The sequence below is a fragment of the Vigna unguiculata genome, chromosome 9 (assembly GCF_037176805.1).
Source record: "Vigna unguiculata cultivar grain cowpea cultivar isolate G323 ecotype 2 chromosome 9, ASM3717680v1, whole genome shotgun sequence".
Taxonomy (NCBI): domain Eukaryota; kingdom Viridiplantae; phylum Streptophyta; class Magnoliopsida; order Fabales; family Fabaceae; genus Vigna; species Vigna unguiculata.
The window spans coordinates 1,983,775-2,000,412 of record NC_140800.1 but is presented as its reverse complement, the minus strand read 5'-3'; the positions used below and the strand labels follow the sequence as shown (position 1 = coordinate 2,000,412).

The following is a 16,638-nucleotide window of genomic DNA, read 5'->3' as shown; positions in this document are numbered from 1 at the left end:
CAAATTTAAGGTCAACACACATAAAAAATATGTTTTCGCTATTTAAAAACTTTATTTTAATTTGGTATTCTTTTTCATTTATGAAATAACGACAGTTTAAAAAAAAAATTGTATTCTGATTGGTTTCCAACACAGGCCTAACTAATACAAGCCCATAACGAATGTGATTGAAAACCTATTCCGGAGTAACCCATATTACACCCCACTAAGAATTCGGCTTTTACTTCCTATACCATCAAATTTTCAAAATAAACATTTTACATATTTCAAAAAAAAAAATGGAAAAAACTTTCCAAAATTTTTGGAAAATAATTTTCAAAATAAGATTTTCAAAACAAAACTTCCGAGACACATAAAATGCATTCAATGATAAGTTTTTTCAGAATACGATTTTCAAAAGAAGTTTCCAAAATGTATTGAATGAGTTTTTTCAAAATGTCTTTCAAAAAGAGTTTTTCAGAATACATGAAATATGTTCCAAAATGGTTTTTCGGAATGAGTTATTTCTTACATTTTCTCTCTTGCTTTATAGTATTTTCCTTTTCTTCTTCCTCTGAAGCAACGGTGCGGTGGAGGCAGGAACAGTGGTAACGTTGTGTAATGGTGAAAAGTTTTTAGGTATTTTCTTGATATTGTAGAGGAGCAGTTAGTAATATTAGGGGTGTAGGAAACAATAGCCTCAGAACTTTATTTAGAGAGCTTTTCTTTCTGTACCCTTATAATTTATTTTACCACTACCTTAATATAAGAAATTAATTAATAATATTTACCTACCATAACACCTCATAACCAATTCGAAATTTATTATAAAATAAGTAATTCTAAATATTTTCAAATTATATAGTTAAAAATTAATTTAAATATATTTTACAGTATATATAATATAAAATTATATTCTAAATAAAATAATTCAAAATTGTATTTTTTTTGTATTCAGATTATGAATTACACAATATGAAATATGATTTCAGATTAAATAACGTAGAAACGTATTCTAAGTTAAATAACATCTTAACAAATTACAAAATTTAAAATGTTTATAATAAGAGTATGCTAACCATTTTCTTTTTTTGTTTTACAAGAAAAGAAAATAGAGATGAAGGAAGAAATTACCAACTTTAGATTACGAGAAATCTATTGCTTCCAATGTCAAACAAATACTCCTCCATTCATGATATTTCAGTCTTTTCAAGAATTCTCACACTAAAAAATATTTAATTCATAAAAAGTTGAAATAAAATACCCGTAATTTTTTTTTTTATATTTTATAAATGAAACTTCTATATCGTCCTTTGATATGATAATATGGGTTTCCAATGCAAATAATAATGAGTATCAAAGTCGTCTCTAACCTAACAACTCTTCCTTTTTGTCCCTTTTATCCTTCCTTTACATTTTATACTCACTATTACACATAATTTCTTCTTACTTTTATAATTTAAGCATTAACATAATTTATTCTTACTTTTATAATTTAAACATTACTCGCCAATTCAATAACTTTTTACTAAATAGGTCTCGACTTCATCTTTGTATTCCACCAACATTAATTTTTGTTAAATCATTGTTATGTTTTTGTTTTTGTATTATCATGTAAACATTATTTATTGTTGAAAATTCTTTGCTGGGTCATAATAGAGTTGAATCAGAGCAAAACAACCAATGTCTTCTCCAACGTTGCCCTCAAAAAGGCACTATATTTGTTACGATAGCAACCTGATGGAGATGGCCTTGATGGTTTAATATGTACCTTACAAAAAATTAGATCTGTTGATTCTCCATTAAAAGATAGTCTTAATTATTCCATTATATATACGAGTATGATGAAAAATAAAATACACAACTACAAACTGAAATTCTAAAATAACCAAAGTTTTGAAACAATAATGAAATACTAAAACAACTGAAGATTAGGAACTGAGAACTAAAACAGCTGGCAGATGACATAATCGTCAATCCAATCATCAAAAGATATAGATCAATAAGTTCATAACTGAAATCCCATCTTTTAATTTCTTATATTACCTGTGTATGATGAGGATTCCAAAATGGCTTTGGTAGAAGGATCAATCTTGAGGTTTCATGGCAGGGAAGAGAAGAACCTCCTGACAGACACCAAAAGAACAGATGGTAAGAACTTATGAAACTAAAGCAAGCATGGAGGAAGAGTAAGAACCAGAACCTTGATATTCTGTGAATCTGTCAATAACATAGTCAATCGATCAATACCCAAGCCCCAACCACCAGTAGGTGGCAAACCATACTCCAGAGCCGTACAAAATGTTTCATCCAAGGCCATTGCTTCATCATCACCTGATTGACGATCCTACACAAAACAAATAACCAAACAGTTGCCGCTATTATTTTCTAGAGAAAAAACCTACCAATTGGAGCAGTGCATATTACATTAGTATTAAGTTTCCTTACCTTGAGTTGTTCGGAAAATCTTTGTCGTTGTACTACAGGGTCATTCAGTTCAGTATACGCATTGCAAAGCTGAAATGTAAGAAACAGTGATCTGAAGAACGATGATTGCACATTTATTAAAATAATAACCACTTAAATGTCATGACCTTACTTCATGTTTATTAATAAATAATTCAAAACGTTCGGTCAGGCCTGGCTTTGATCTATGCCACTTTGCTAAAGGACTCATTATCTCAGGATGGTTTATGATGAATGTAGGATTTACACACGTTTCTTCCAAAAAGTGACCCACAAGCTGCAATATGAAAAAAATATAAATTATATTTCACGCAGAAACTTCATAAGAGGCCCAAAATAAGGAATAAAGACACAAACAAAATGCATCGATTAGAATTGGACATATTAAAAACCAACAAAAGACTGAGTGGAGGTAAAATACAAAATGAGAAAAAATAGCTGTTGACCATAATTGTAACCTAGCCTCACTAAACCTGCGCCAACATTATTATAGAAATTAATGTTACAATTCACAATATAGAAACATTGGAGCTCTGCAGTGGAAACTAGTTATATTACTAGAATGACTATCTGTTTAACGAAGACTATAATGTTTATTGACTGTGTGCCGACTACATTATTCATAGTTGCTGTAGTACTGAAAATTACAGTTATATTACTGGAATGGATAGTTGTTATTTGAGAAAGACTAGAAAGTTTGGACTAAAGTTCTATCCCCCATCCTACCGTTCATAGATACTTCAGTATCCCAATCATAACACAAAACTAGTGCTTTTATATTTTGCTTACTACATACGAACTCTTGTCCTGGTTTTAAATCAGAAATTCAGCAACACAATAAGTATGACAAGATATATCAGGAAAACGGGCCCCTTTAAAATTTGATCCATTCTGACAAGGAAGGATCATCTTTCAAATGAAAGAATAATTTAAAAACAAGTAGATAATAAAAAAGACAGAGAAAAAAGAGATTACTTTATCCAACAAACGTGCAGTTGTCTCAGGAGGTGGACATTTGATCTCATACTTCAAGCATGCATCCTTCAAATATTGATTAGCTTCCTGACTCGACAAGTCTTTGGGAATACTGAGGCCTGCCATCTTCTCTAATTCTTCAATCATGTCAATTCTTCTGTAACAATTAAAAACCAAACCTATCATCCAAAAGTAGAATATAACTATGATGGCTATTAATGACAAGATATTGTACACCACGCACCTGAAAGGTGGAGTAAAATCAATTTCAATAGGTTCCTTGTCAATCCCATCAGCATGATACTTGATTTTATAGCTTCCCTTTGTAAGTTCCTTAACCATACCTGTTTAATGCTTTTCAGATGAGATTAAGTAGCTAATTTGATGAAAAGATACATGAAAGAAAGTCAATACCAATAAGGCAGTAAAAAACATCTATATATTCTTACCACTCAACATTTGCTCTGTTATATCCATTAAGTCATTGTAGTCCTTATATGCCATATAGAACTCACAAGTAGTAAACTCAGGATTATGAGTCAAATCTATGCCCTCATTCCTAAATTGCTTGCCAATTTCATAAACACGGTCCAGCCCACCAACAACCAACTCCTTAAGATATAGTTCTGGAGCAATCCTCATGAACAACCTCATGTTAAGGTCATTGTGATGGGTTACAAATGGGCGTGCTGCTGCTCCACCAGCAATCATGTTCATCATAGGTGTTTCGACCTGAAAGTGATGCAACAAGTAGGTGAACGGAAGAATAGAAACCACAGCATCCAGTACCAAAATTCCCAGACAGAACAAACCTCCAAGAAATCAAGGTCATCAAGGAACCTCCTAATGTAAGAAATGATTTTAGATCTGGTCTTAAAGATTTCTCGGACCTCTGGATTAAGCATCAAATCCAAATGGCGCATGCGATATCTAGTTTCCTGAAACATAAACAGTTAATTAAATAAAACATACATTCGTCAGTACATAAATATTTAGAGAATGATGAAGCAAACAAGAGATAATGCAAATGAAAATTTTCCCTACAGCTTCTGCAGATAAGTCATCAAAACACGTTCATGATAACAAACAAAACACAACTCATAGGATATTAAAAAATATGCATCACAATTGCAATTTACTGAGTAAATTGTACAATCATGGACGAGGCTCTTCTAACTTGAGAAGCAATTTTAATTATTGAATAGATTAATTGTTTAGATTAATACACATTATTGTTATTTTTTATTCAAAGTTCAAGAATGAAGGAGGAACAATTGCTCTCCCTCAAGTATGTAAAAGGAGTCTCGTCATAGACAAAGATCCTCTTTGGTAAAAAATTATTTTCATCTTTGCAAATATAGTTAGAAAACTACCCGCAAATCAATTTCCCACAAAAATCAAGAAAATCAATCCATTTGTGACCAAGGGCCTTTAAGCTGCAACTACGTTAGTTCATAAGGAGGATCATAAAAATGAGAAATGGAATAAATAAATAGATAAAGACATACATAGAATGTACTTAACAAAAACTATACATTTCAAAATGAAAAGATAAAAACACACTGAATAATAATGACAATCCTCTAACTCATTTCTATTCCTAAGCTTAACCCTAATCACCAAAGGGTAAGGTAAATCATGTTTCAATATTTTTTTCACTTTGACAAGTGCATCCACCCTCTTACTGTTGTCACAAATTGGTTCCAACATGAGAGTAGACGCTACAAATGTTTTAAGAGACTAAAAACATTGAAAATATTTATAAAAGTAAACATTTCATGCCAATGATACCTGATCCTTCAAAATATATATCTCAGGATTCCTGGTACTTCCTGGTACCCATGGATTTCTCTGTAGATCATTAAAGATGTAACAATGTCATTGCATATGGTCATCAAACGACATTAAAAATAAAATAAAAGAAAGGTTCCTGACCTTCAAATTTGCATTATCAGCAGCAGCAGCAGCAGACTTTTGCCTGGGCATCATATGCAAACAATGAGACAGCACCACAAAAGTCTTTGGAAAAATACTAAGTTCACCCTTCTTACTTTTTCCTGGATAATTAAAAAATGGAAAACTGAGAAATTTGCTGATTATAGAGTTGAAAAATATACAATTCACAATATAATAGTAATGTAGAATGCATCCTAATTATGGAGAATCAGAATAGAAACATTTATGCTTTTGATCAGTAAGAGTGAGCCCTTTATAATGAATAAAGAGTGCAAGTGTGCAACATTCTAAATTTTGCCAATTATCTAATATTTACAGAGTTGAGGCACCACTTTCCTAGTCTTGAGGCAGAAATCATCTAATAAAATGCACATAATCGAAACATGATTTATATCTTTGCTTACACCTATTTCCTAGACATAACTTATTTAAAGAAACTCTTATAATCATACTTTCATATATATGTATTCATAGTCAAGGTCATAGAATTCAGACAGACTTTATGCATATGAATGACAATAAGTTTGGCACCACGAACCAGGAAATCCAGTGATACCAACTATGTCACCACGCTTCACATTAGAATGGAATTTGGAAAAATCAGCCTCATTCAAGTCTGATTTACTGCATTAAAGAAATATCAGTTGTTTCATCTGTCCTATTAAAATAAGACATGATAAAAGAAAAGAAAAATATATCATTATGAAAGAATTAAAAATACTAAAAACTAACTGTGCAAATCGAAAGTACAAACAGCTACATCCAAGTTAGTCAAACACCAAGGTAGCAAGGAATGCCACAGAACATGACTTCGTAATTTGTAACCATACTATATATGTGTAGTATAAAGTAACAACCTCCTAAATATTTATCCTTTATAACACTAGGACCTTCATTACATATTTATCCTATGGTATTTTTTAAAAGTATTATAATACAAGACCCCAAAGGATAATTCAGATATTTCTAAAGAGTGGAAACATGTGCATGACTGGGCTTTCATTAAAAATTATTACAGACTATATGCCATGCATATTTTTTCAGATTATTCCTCTAATTTAAACATTTAAAAGAAAAGTTTAATAATGGTCAATACTAATCGGCTTTTTCACCTGATTCAACAACAACCCTACATGACCAAGAAGTCTTATCATTTTTATTAATATGAATAAAGTAGAACAAGATTGGGTACCTCGCATCAGCCATAACTTGGACCTTGAAACCACCACCATGCAGGTCATAAAAGACAAGCTTAGAACCAGAGGTGCGCTTGTGCATGATCCGACCTGAAATGCAGAAGCATTAATGAACCAACATACAGCCACCGAAGCAGCAACAGAAAAAACGAACTATCTATGCAGAAACTGCTGACTACCAGACAAAGACACAGAAACATCCTCAAGGTGCTGCCCTTCACTTAAACCTCCATATTCCTTAATGTATTCATCAAGGGACATAGTGACAAAGAATTTGTGGGGATATGGATTTCTGCCTTCTGCCTTTTGAACTGCAAGATACTTCAGCCTATTCTCAAGGTATTGCTGCAATGAAATGAAATCACCCAGAAAATTACCAAAAAAGATGAACAAACATAGAATGCAATTCGCCATAAATTCCACTTCACAAACAAAAAGGGAGCCATACAGTCGGGTCCATATCATCCTCATCAACAGGTGCAGGCTTGTTATTCCTTAGCCCGCTGCATTTCAGCTGCCTAAAAGAATAAAAATACATTATAAATAAAATTCCATCTGTGACCAGAAACTGAAATCGAAAAGCAGAGAATAAATGAAATTCCACAAAATCTTTCCAAAACATACAAAAACTTGAATTAGTACAGAAAAGAAAGGCTTAATTACATATTTTACCACTCAATTATCATCACTTTGGCACATTTTACCGTCAAACTTTTCAATCTTCACAAATATTAATGAGCAATTAATTTTCTAACAAGGTGATAACATGGCATGAAAAATAAATAAATAAAACGAAGTCAAGGCAACATCATACAATAAAATGGTAGCAAAACAATGTTGTATAAGATTGTGTAATGCAAGACAAGACAAAAATTAGATTGCAAAATGCAAAATGATGATACGTAAGTGGAAAAACATGCAATTAACAATAATAATAATAATAATAAAAAAAAAAAAAAACATCGCTGCTAATCGATAGCTACATTGCATAGAGAATTGGTGATAGCATTGTGGATTGCGGATAAAGAAGTACCTTTTTGGCTTTCTCCTCCTCCTTGCGCTTCCTTTCTTCTTCTCTCTGTTTGTTCTTCAGTTCTCGCTTCAGTGCACTGCGAAAACAAAGGAAAAAAATAATAATAATCAATTATGGCAAATTTAAATTACACTGTGAAAAGGAATTTCATTCTCGAACTTTTTGCTTATATTTTCGCCGGCGCCGTTAGACGACGGCGGCTCCGAAGAAACTTCCATAGGTGGCGGAGGAGTGAGAACAACTTATGTTAAAACTCTGGATGATAGATTCTGAATGAAAATAATTTTTTTTGGGATTATATATATCTACATATTTTTAATTTACATTATTCGTTGAACAAAATTAATAATTCAAGCAGGGTTTAGCAAATTTTAATAAAATGATAATTAAATAATATGAATATCATTAAATATATGTAATGTCATAATTTTATAATAAAAATTAAAATAAAACAATCACTGATTCCCAATATTCAAGATATGTTTATAAATTTAAATTAAATATATTAACCATAACAAAAGATAAAATAATAAATTAATATATCATAAATTATATGAATTGTAAATGTAAAGTAATATATTAATATAGATGATTAAATCATATACTTTATAACAAGAAAACTAAAATTAAATATTATGAAGAAAAATCATTAAATAAAAAATAATTTAAAAAATAATAATTAGGACCAATGTAAATATTAATTTATAAATTAAATTAATTTCTAAATTAGTTAATATAATTTAAAAATTAAGTTTTTGATCGTTAATATCAGAGATTAATTTAAATTTAAATTTATATTATAAAAATTTATAATGTGTATATTTTTATCAATTAGTATATGGATGTTATAAACCCTAAACAAATTATAATTATATCAAAAGGAAAATTAACTCTAACTCTAATAAATTTTAAATTCCAATATATAAACATTTACCTAAAGTGATGACAATAGAAGATGATTCAACATAAACACCGAGTTATTTGTGCTAATTATGGTGTGAGTGACCGTTATTTATAGATCTTAATTTTTATTTTTTTTTACTCTCTTGCTTGCTTGGACACGAAGGTTCTAAAAGTAGTCAAAGTCGTGACTTTTATTTTATTACTATGCTTTTACTTGGGTATCAAGAACAAGAAAGTTGCAATAATTTATATAAAATGACTAGAATAATGTTTAATAAAAACCATAGTCCCCAAAGAAAAAGATAATGTACGGTGAAAAGGTTGACATAAAATGACATATATAGAATATAGACAAGCAAAAATATTATATCATTATATTGTATTATGTTATTTAATGTTTTTTTTTAGGTTAAAGGTTCTACTTATAGATTATATATACAATATTTTATTGATATAAGATTACTTAATATTTTGTTTAAATAAAAAAATGACGTAAAGTTCGAAACTTCCTCAGTTATTTTAGAAGAGAATATAATACTGGAAAAATACTCAAGGTGTAGTAAAAACTAAAAATAAACCATATATTTCAATCTCCTAAACTGATTCACTTAAAGTGTTACAAAATTCGAAAAAAGTACCATTCTAATGTTACTTTAGTAAAATTATTTAAATAAATAAACTTTAAATTTAATATAAAGATGGGTAAGTCAGACTACTAAAAAGTCAATTTTATGTCGAAGAAATTAGAGTTCAATTTTTTTTTTTTACTTTGAAAAAATCATGTGTGTATAGAATGATATATATCTCCAATAATATGACTAATTTACTTATAAAATAAAAATTAATTATTATAATAATTAATTATTATAATAATTAATTTAGATATTAATTTATAAATTAAAAATTATTCTTAATTAAAATAATTTAAAAAAATTTATAATTAATCTCTAAATTAATAATTAAAATATTTTTATTATGAATTAATTTTTAAATTTGTTACAAATAAATAACTACTTAAGCTTTGATGATTATCAAAAGAATTAATTTTCAAAATTAGTTTTTAATTAAAAAATTATTTCCTGAGTAGGTCTTTAAACGTTTTTTTTATCACTAAAAAATTAAGCGTTTTTTTGGAGTGATATTTTTTCTATCAAAATCATATTTAGTATATATGATTTTTGTCAAATGCAATTTTATGTTGTTTTATTGTATCATACATGATAAAAACAACATTTTTTGAAAATAGTTTTCGTAATTAATGATTATACTTATTGCTAAATCAATATTATTTTAATGTATTTTTAATTATTTAATGTTTTTTATATGACTGAAATATTTTTTAATATACTATGAAAATCAATATATGGGATTACGACTTTCTTTTATGTATTTTTGTATTTTTGTATTGTTGTTTTTTTAACGAATAAAGTTTTACATATTCTATTTGTTTTAAAAATATGATTTCTTTTTAAATATTATGAAAACAAATATTATTTTTTTAATACTTGGCTTGTTGTTGCTATTCCGCACCTTTAGCCTCACTTTAGAAGCAGACACATTGATGGGCTAGATGCGTTAACTTTTATTACCTAAATTTTTAACTATTTCTATTTACACTGCACATTTTTCCTAATATGGATTTCCTTAAAAAAAATCATTTAATTACTTAAAATTATTGTTTGACTTTTAGAATACTAAAGTGAGTGTAGTGTACATGATAAAGTCCAATATCAAGTAATAATTTAACAGCCATAAAGGAAAAAAAGTGAGACTACAAGAAAAAAAAACTTATTTTTCCATTATAAAATTGGATCCACACTTAAATTTATATTATTGACAAATATATTTGTGATTAGTTAATATCCATAGAAAAAAAAAAAAACATAAGGCATCAGATTAGGGATGAAGGTTGTAGGAAAATAAATTGATGGCTAATATTTCGTCGATTATAAATGAAATTCTGGTAGTATTTCATCGATAATACATATTAAGTGAAAAAAGTTGAGGAATTCATTTCAACATGTATTTATAAGAATTTGGATTCTTTTGATGATTTTTTATGTGCTGTTTTTGTATTATATTTTTATAATATACTGATTTTTATTAATTTTAATATTTTAAAATATATTTAAAAGATATTTAAAGTATAATATATTTTTAATGTATGACAAATAGCATAAAAAAATTAATAAAAAATCTGAACTCGTATTTATAAGCATTTGTGTTTAGAATAAAGACATAATAGAAAAAAATATATAATTTGTTATATGAGTACTTAAATTATTATATATTTTCCGGTCTAGTACCAGCTTGATTATTAATTATGAATAAATAATCATTTGTAGTTATTTCAATCACTTATTCAAATTGTTCGTATATATATATATATATATATATATATATATATAGTATTTTGAATTAAGTTTGAGGTTTTTTTATAAATTTGAATATTATAATTAATTCATTTTCTTGACGTCATTAATTTTTTTCATCATCAATTTACGAAAATGATTATTAGATCTATGAACTATTTGATGTTTAAAATACATTGTTTTTCTTATCCGTTGAGGATGACATGTTTACATATAGAATATGTTTTTGTAGTGTTCAAATGCTTTAACCACTGAAATCATTATATTAGAAAGTCATTAATTCTACGTAATATCATGTAAAATAGTGATTCGCATAGTCATTAAATATATGAAAAATAATATCATGCGGGTAACACTTATTATAAAGTAATACATAAATTGTCTCGTAGCAATAAACCAACCATATTAAAATTATAAATTGTAGTATTTAAATTGTTATATGTTTAAATATAAAAAATACACTTGAAGTACAAATATTTGACACAATAATATATTAGTATATTGCCATTAATATCATAACAAAAGTCACAAATTCCATGAAATTATGTTTGAAATTTGTATTCTATATTATATTGGTCCAACCATTGCTATAAGTAATATAATTTTTTTTAATGAAAAGACAATACGAAATATTCACGACCTAGAAATAAACAGTTTTCATATTGCAAAATCATCCAAAAAGTTGATACAGAAGCATAAATGGGATTCAGCATTTCTTAGTCAGAAAAATGACACTGCATTCTTATTTGATAAAAGGTATGATGAGGTACTCTGCGTAGAGTAGCTACAAGAACAAAACAGAATCAAGATTAGAAACAACAACCCATTAAGACCGTAAGAGATTTATGGGTATGTTTGTCTACTTATTAATTTTGTCTCCTACGAAAAAGCTGAGAAAGAAAATATAGGAGTTTTTTAATAGTAAAAATATTAATTAAATTAATAAGAAAAGCTGCTTCTTTTTAATAGGTTTGTACTTATTAAAAAGAAAAAAACTTATAGGGTTAATTGTTACCTTCCAAAGAAACATGTAGAAGGATTCTGTGGCAAAACTGCTTTTCACATCAACAGACTTAGAACGATACCAGAGGACTGAAGCAAGAACAGCATGTGCAGAAACCTAACACATAGAAACTGAGAATAAACTTCAAACTTCAACGAAAATAATCAAATCATCACCCACGTCCACATTCACTAGATATATATCCGTCTTAAAGGTATGTGATAATTTCATAAATCATGGACATTCCATGCAACAAAGATTACTTTTGCAACGGAGGAATTTCCTTATTTAGAAACCTCATTCGGTTAGGTTTACACTTTTGGTACCATCCTTATTCTGAAGTTTATCTCGAACTCTTGACATGAAGATTTTTGATACAGGGACTTGCACTCATTTGAACCGGTTTTAACTATTGGTTCTCATATCACTTGTTAGGTTTACATAAGAGTTTCACTGGAAATATACAACATCAATGAGACCTAAACCCAACCATATAAGATATTGACACTACCCTCAATCCAAAACTTTAAGACAATAAATCTATGAGTTTTCGTCCTTATAGAGTGTTCTACTTTCTCATTTTTATTCAATATAAGACTTAGATTCACGCTTGGATTTCAACGTATGCACCCCATATATATATATGCATCAGTTAAGAAGCAACACTCTTTGACTTTGCATACTGTAACTAAATTTTGATAATTTATATGTACAAAACCTTGAAACCTTGATATAATGAAAACCAACCATTACAGTGGCATAATTTATACAAGTAATTAAAAAGTCACCGTGATCATTCTGCTCGAGGGGTAGGAAGATGTTGTTGCACCCACAAGAATGGCAACAACATAGATCATTTCAAGAAGTGAAACACAAATCCAGAATACCTGAAAGAAACTTATTTATGGTAAATCAAGGATACAAGAGGGCAAAACCAAGTCTTCTGAGATTATACGTAAGAAGAACTACCCGCTTCTGACCCAAATGCACCGACAAAGATTGAATACCAAATTTTTCATCTCCTTCATGGTCGGGTATATCCTTTATGAAAGTCAACACAAAATATAAGGGTACACATGCATATTTTAAGAAAACAGGAAGCTTTTCTCCTTTTTACCTTGAACAGTGCTAAAACTAAAGAGAAGAAACTCAAGAATGCTGTGGCAAAAATCAATGATCTGGGAAGCATAGTTGGCCTCTTGAACACATAGGTCTGCAGATTTAATATTATGCACACATATTAGCAACAAAAAACATTTGACTTTGTACGAGGGTTGCTTTTCTGGTAGACATTTGTTGTTGCAAGTATGTGTACAAAAGTTAATTTATGCACATATACATTACAACTGAGAGCACTTTCTAGAAGGACAAACCACCTGCATATGAAGAAAATAGGCAAGTTGAAACGTTATTCCTCGACCAACTACCATGCACATGGCTGCAAGCGCTGCAATTCTCTTCCATCTCAACAGGGGTAACTGCGAAATTTCCGACACGAGTTATAGAAAAATGAATGTAGTCACTATCAAACTAAGTTTTCTAACAGAAGTTTTCAAGAAGCTTAATTTCAAATCTGACTAACGAAAAAGAAAACAAGTGTCACACAAATTCAATTCTTAACCTTACTCTAACACAGAAAGTTCTCCTCCTGAAAGGAAAATTAGGACTTAGTACATATATTGTCTAGTGTTTGAGAAGTCAATTACTGCATAATGTTCACTGAACTTTGATAAAGCATAATAAAACTCTTGATACAGAAAATTAACAAATCTTACAATGACCCTTAATAATTATGCCCTCATCCAAATGAACTTACATCGATTGAATAAGCAGTCCCCAGAAAAAAATGGATGGAAAGAGCCCACAACAACGGAGGTGAACCTGCAATCCATCCAATCCCAAAACTCTGTAAAGGAGAATAAAATGATAAGTTTTCTAAACCTTGTCAACGAAGCTTATCCCAGTAGAAAATATCTAAATTACATATTTAAATTTATATCAATGAGAAACTAATTGGTTCCTTAAACCCAATAGAAAAGAAGTTATATAATAAACGAGGAAAATCAAATAAGAGTGATGGTGTGCATTACAAAGGAATGTTGTATATAATACCAGAATCAAGCATGATGCAGTGAGAATGACACCAGTTCCAAAAGAATACTCCTCTGATGCCAATGGACGATAAGGTTTGTTTATCTGCAAAACAACATGTGGCACACATCACTATTCTGTCCTGAAACTAAAATTGGGTGTGACTATTGTGTAGTATTTAGCATATTGTTCCATAGTGTTAGTAAGTTACATATATACCTTGTCTATTTCAACATCAGTTAAATGATTGAAGCCTGTAACATAACAGGTCATCAAAGCAGCAGCTACTATGGCCTGAAATAATGATAAAACATCTAGTTATATATATATATATATATATATATATATATATATATATATATATATATATATATATATTATGCTCACAGGTACTAGTAAAAGTTACGTAAAGCAGCAAAAGTCTTGCGTTAATAAGGTATTTTTAAGAGCAGCAGAGTTAAGTTACCACCTGGAACAAGCCAATGAAATATGTTAGAGAAATATCTGATAACTTCTCTACCGCAAGGAGAGACATAGAGGTTATGCTTATTGCCTGTAGAAAGAAAAACAACTTAAGTAAAATGATTCAAAACAGTACACGTTTTCTTTTATAAAATAGGAGGTTCATGCAAAAGAATTTGATGATTGATATTATATAAAAGATTGACTTTAGTTCTACAGGGAAAAAGAAAAGGATTCGACTTAACTGTGGCAATCAGCACGTATGGTTTGAAAAACCTGGTAAATGCATCAAAGTAATATTTGATAGAGCCCCGAAAGGGTTTTTGAAAATGTTGAGGTTTAGCAGATTCAAATGATTCTCCACTGGCTGCGTTCACAACATATCTTCTACCACGTTGGTGAAATGTGGATCCTACCTCAATTCCTCTATAATGACTCTGATGATGCCTCATGATATATGATATTTATTCTGGATTTTCTCAGTTTTGCACCGTGAAGCTTTTGTTACGTAAGAACCTTGAATATCCGATATGAAATTTTATTTAGAGGATGAAGTTTCTCAAAAGTATTCGAAATGATACCAAGTACTTTGTAACAACAAAAAGAAAACATGGACCAATTTTCATGGCTCACCAGAAGAAGAAGCTACAGGGAAAGACCCAACAAAGATATAGAAGCCATTGATGGTTGGGTGCAATTTGTTTTCAAGAGGCTCTCTAGCACAGTTCATACTACTAGATACCATATTTAACAGCATCTTACTCTAGATGATGACGATGACGATGATGTATACAGATGATAATTTATTTTCTAAATTTAAAAGTCAGTTCCTGGTCACCATTTTTGTTCTTATTGGAGTAAATTTCCATTCAACATTCAAAGTCTGTTAAGTGATAAAAGCACATGATATCGAAGTCAATCTAAAAGGCTATACTTTTCCATTTATTCTCCTTGGGATGAAATACTAGTTAATGGTTCAAGATTTTGCAATGATGGTTTCATATTCCAATTATATCTCACATATATGTTGCATTCAAATGTACAGTTTAAAAGAGATGCATACAAATTTATTCTGATTAGGACAAAGTCGTGTCTACCTGATTCATTTTTCGGTAAACATACCATTTTTTATAATTTTTTTAATAATAAATCATGCTTTAAATGACAATTTATAATACCGTGTTTTAAATCACAACTTACATAAAAGAAGATTTAAAGTTTAACCATTCTTATAATTTTTTTTCTGATAGATTTATCCAGTTTTGTTTGTAAGTAAAACCTAATGCAAGAATCACTAAAAAAAAGAGACGAATAAAAAAACATGCAAAGAAGTAATTAATAATGCATGAATCACTAAATAAAATAAAATAAAATTATGATGGGTAAAATCGTTTGTTATAGTGAAATTTTATTAGTAAAATAAAATTATAGCCAAAAGAGTGATGACAAAAATTTCGTCAATAAAATACTCATTTTTACTGCCAGATAAAGAGAATCTAACAGTAATTAATGACCAATAAAAATTTGTCAGTAATGATCTGCCAATAATTATCAGTGACAAAAATTTATTGACATAGGTAATTATACCAATTTGATTTTTTTTTTTTATTTTTTTACTCTCCTTCACCTTCTCCATATTCATCTTTTTCCTCGTGCTTCACTAGTGTTCTTATTTTCTTCCTCTCCTTCACCTTCTCTCATTCCTCTTCCTGCCCACTATTGTCACTTGAAGCTTCTCCTTCTCCTTCTCTTTCTCTTTCTTTTTCTTTCTCCCACTCATCTCCAAATCAATTTATAAGACATATTTAGTGAAAAATTTGACGTCTATTTTGCTGATAGATTTATCCATTAATTTTAAAAAATTCAATTATTAACGAATTTATCAACAAATACTATAAGAAAATATTTCATTAACAATCAATTTTAGTGACAAAAAGTTATTAGTCACTGTAGTGACCAATTTATAAAATAAAAAATTATTGGTTACTAAAATAATCACTATTATGAATAAAATATTATAAATGGTCATTTGATCATTGATTAATCAGAGACTAATTAAGAAACCAAGGAGAACCGATCTAATATGTAACTATTAGATCGGCTAAATAAACAACTGATCTAATATCGCTACGCGAAAACCCTTTTTTCGTGTTCTTCTTCGCGGCTCCACTTCTCTTTTTCTCTCCCAGGCACTCTCATTCT

The 16,638-nt window shown here is 29.2% G+C and overlaps 1 protein-coding gene and 1 pseudogene across 3 annotated transcripts; both read right to left on the bottom strand.

Moving 5' to 3' along the window:
* Positions 1-1,774: 1,774 nt before the first annotated feature.
* LOC114162799 (lysine--tRNA ligase, cytoplasmic-like) lies at positions 1,775-7,877 on the bottom strand. Of its 2 annotated transcripts, none has more exons than XM_085666364.1 (16): positions 7,765-7,877; positions 7,606-7,681; positions 7,021-7,086; positions 6,752-6,917; positions 6,569-6,662; positions 5,915-6,000; positions 5,356-5,477; positions 5,212-5,271; positions 4,233-4,358; positions 3,870-4,152; positions 3,665-3,764; positions 3,421-3,577; positions 2,579-2,722; positions 2,428-2,496; positions 2,183-2,326; positions 1,775-2,105 (listed from the first exon to the last, which is right to left on the bottom strand). In XM_085666364.1, exons 1-16 carry the CDS (start codon positions 7,821-7,823, stop codon positions 2,067-2,069), a joined length of 1,791 nt encoding a protein of 596 aa, XP_085522490.1. In that variant the 5' UTR covers positions 7,824-7,877; the 3' UTR covers positions 1,775-2,066. The 2 variants fall into 2 exon arrangements, with proteins under 2 accessions (XP_085522490.1, XP_027902575.2); XM_028046774.2 differs by having other exon boundaries at positions 7,021-7,090; positions 7,765-7,854.
* A 3,644-nt stretch (positions 7,878-11,521) lies between these two features.
* LOC114162629 (homogentisate phytyltransferase 1, chloroplastic-like) lies at positions 11,522-15,181 on the bottom strand (annotated as a pseudogene). Its single transcript, XR_014984471.1, has 12 exons — positions 15,070-15,181; positions 14,682-14,952; positions 14,444-14,527; positions 14,194-14,268; positions 13,996-14,079; positions 13,700-13,789; positions 13,260-13,361; positions 13,001-13,096; positions 12,853-12,924; positions 12,672-12,770; positions 11,896-12,000; positions 11,522-11,664 (listed from the first exon to the last, which is right to left on the bottom strand). The product of XR_014984471.1 is annotated as a homogentisate phytyltransferase 1, chloroplastic-like (transcript).
* Positions 15,182-16,638: the final 1,457 nt, after the last annotated feature.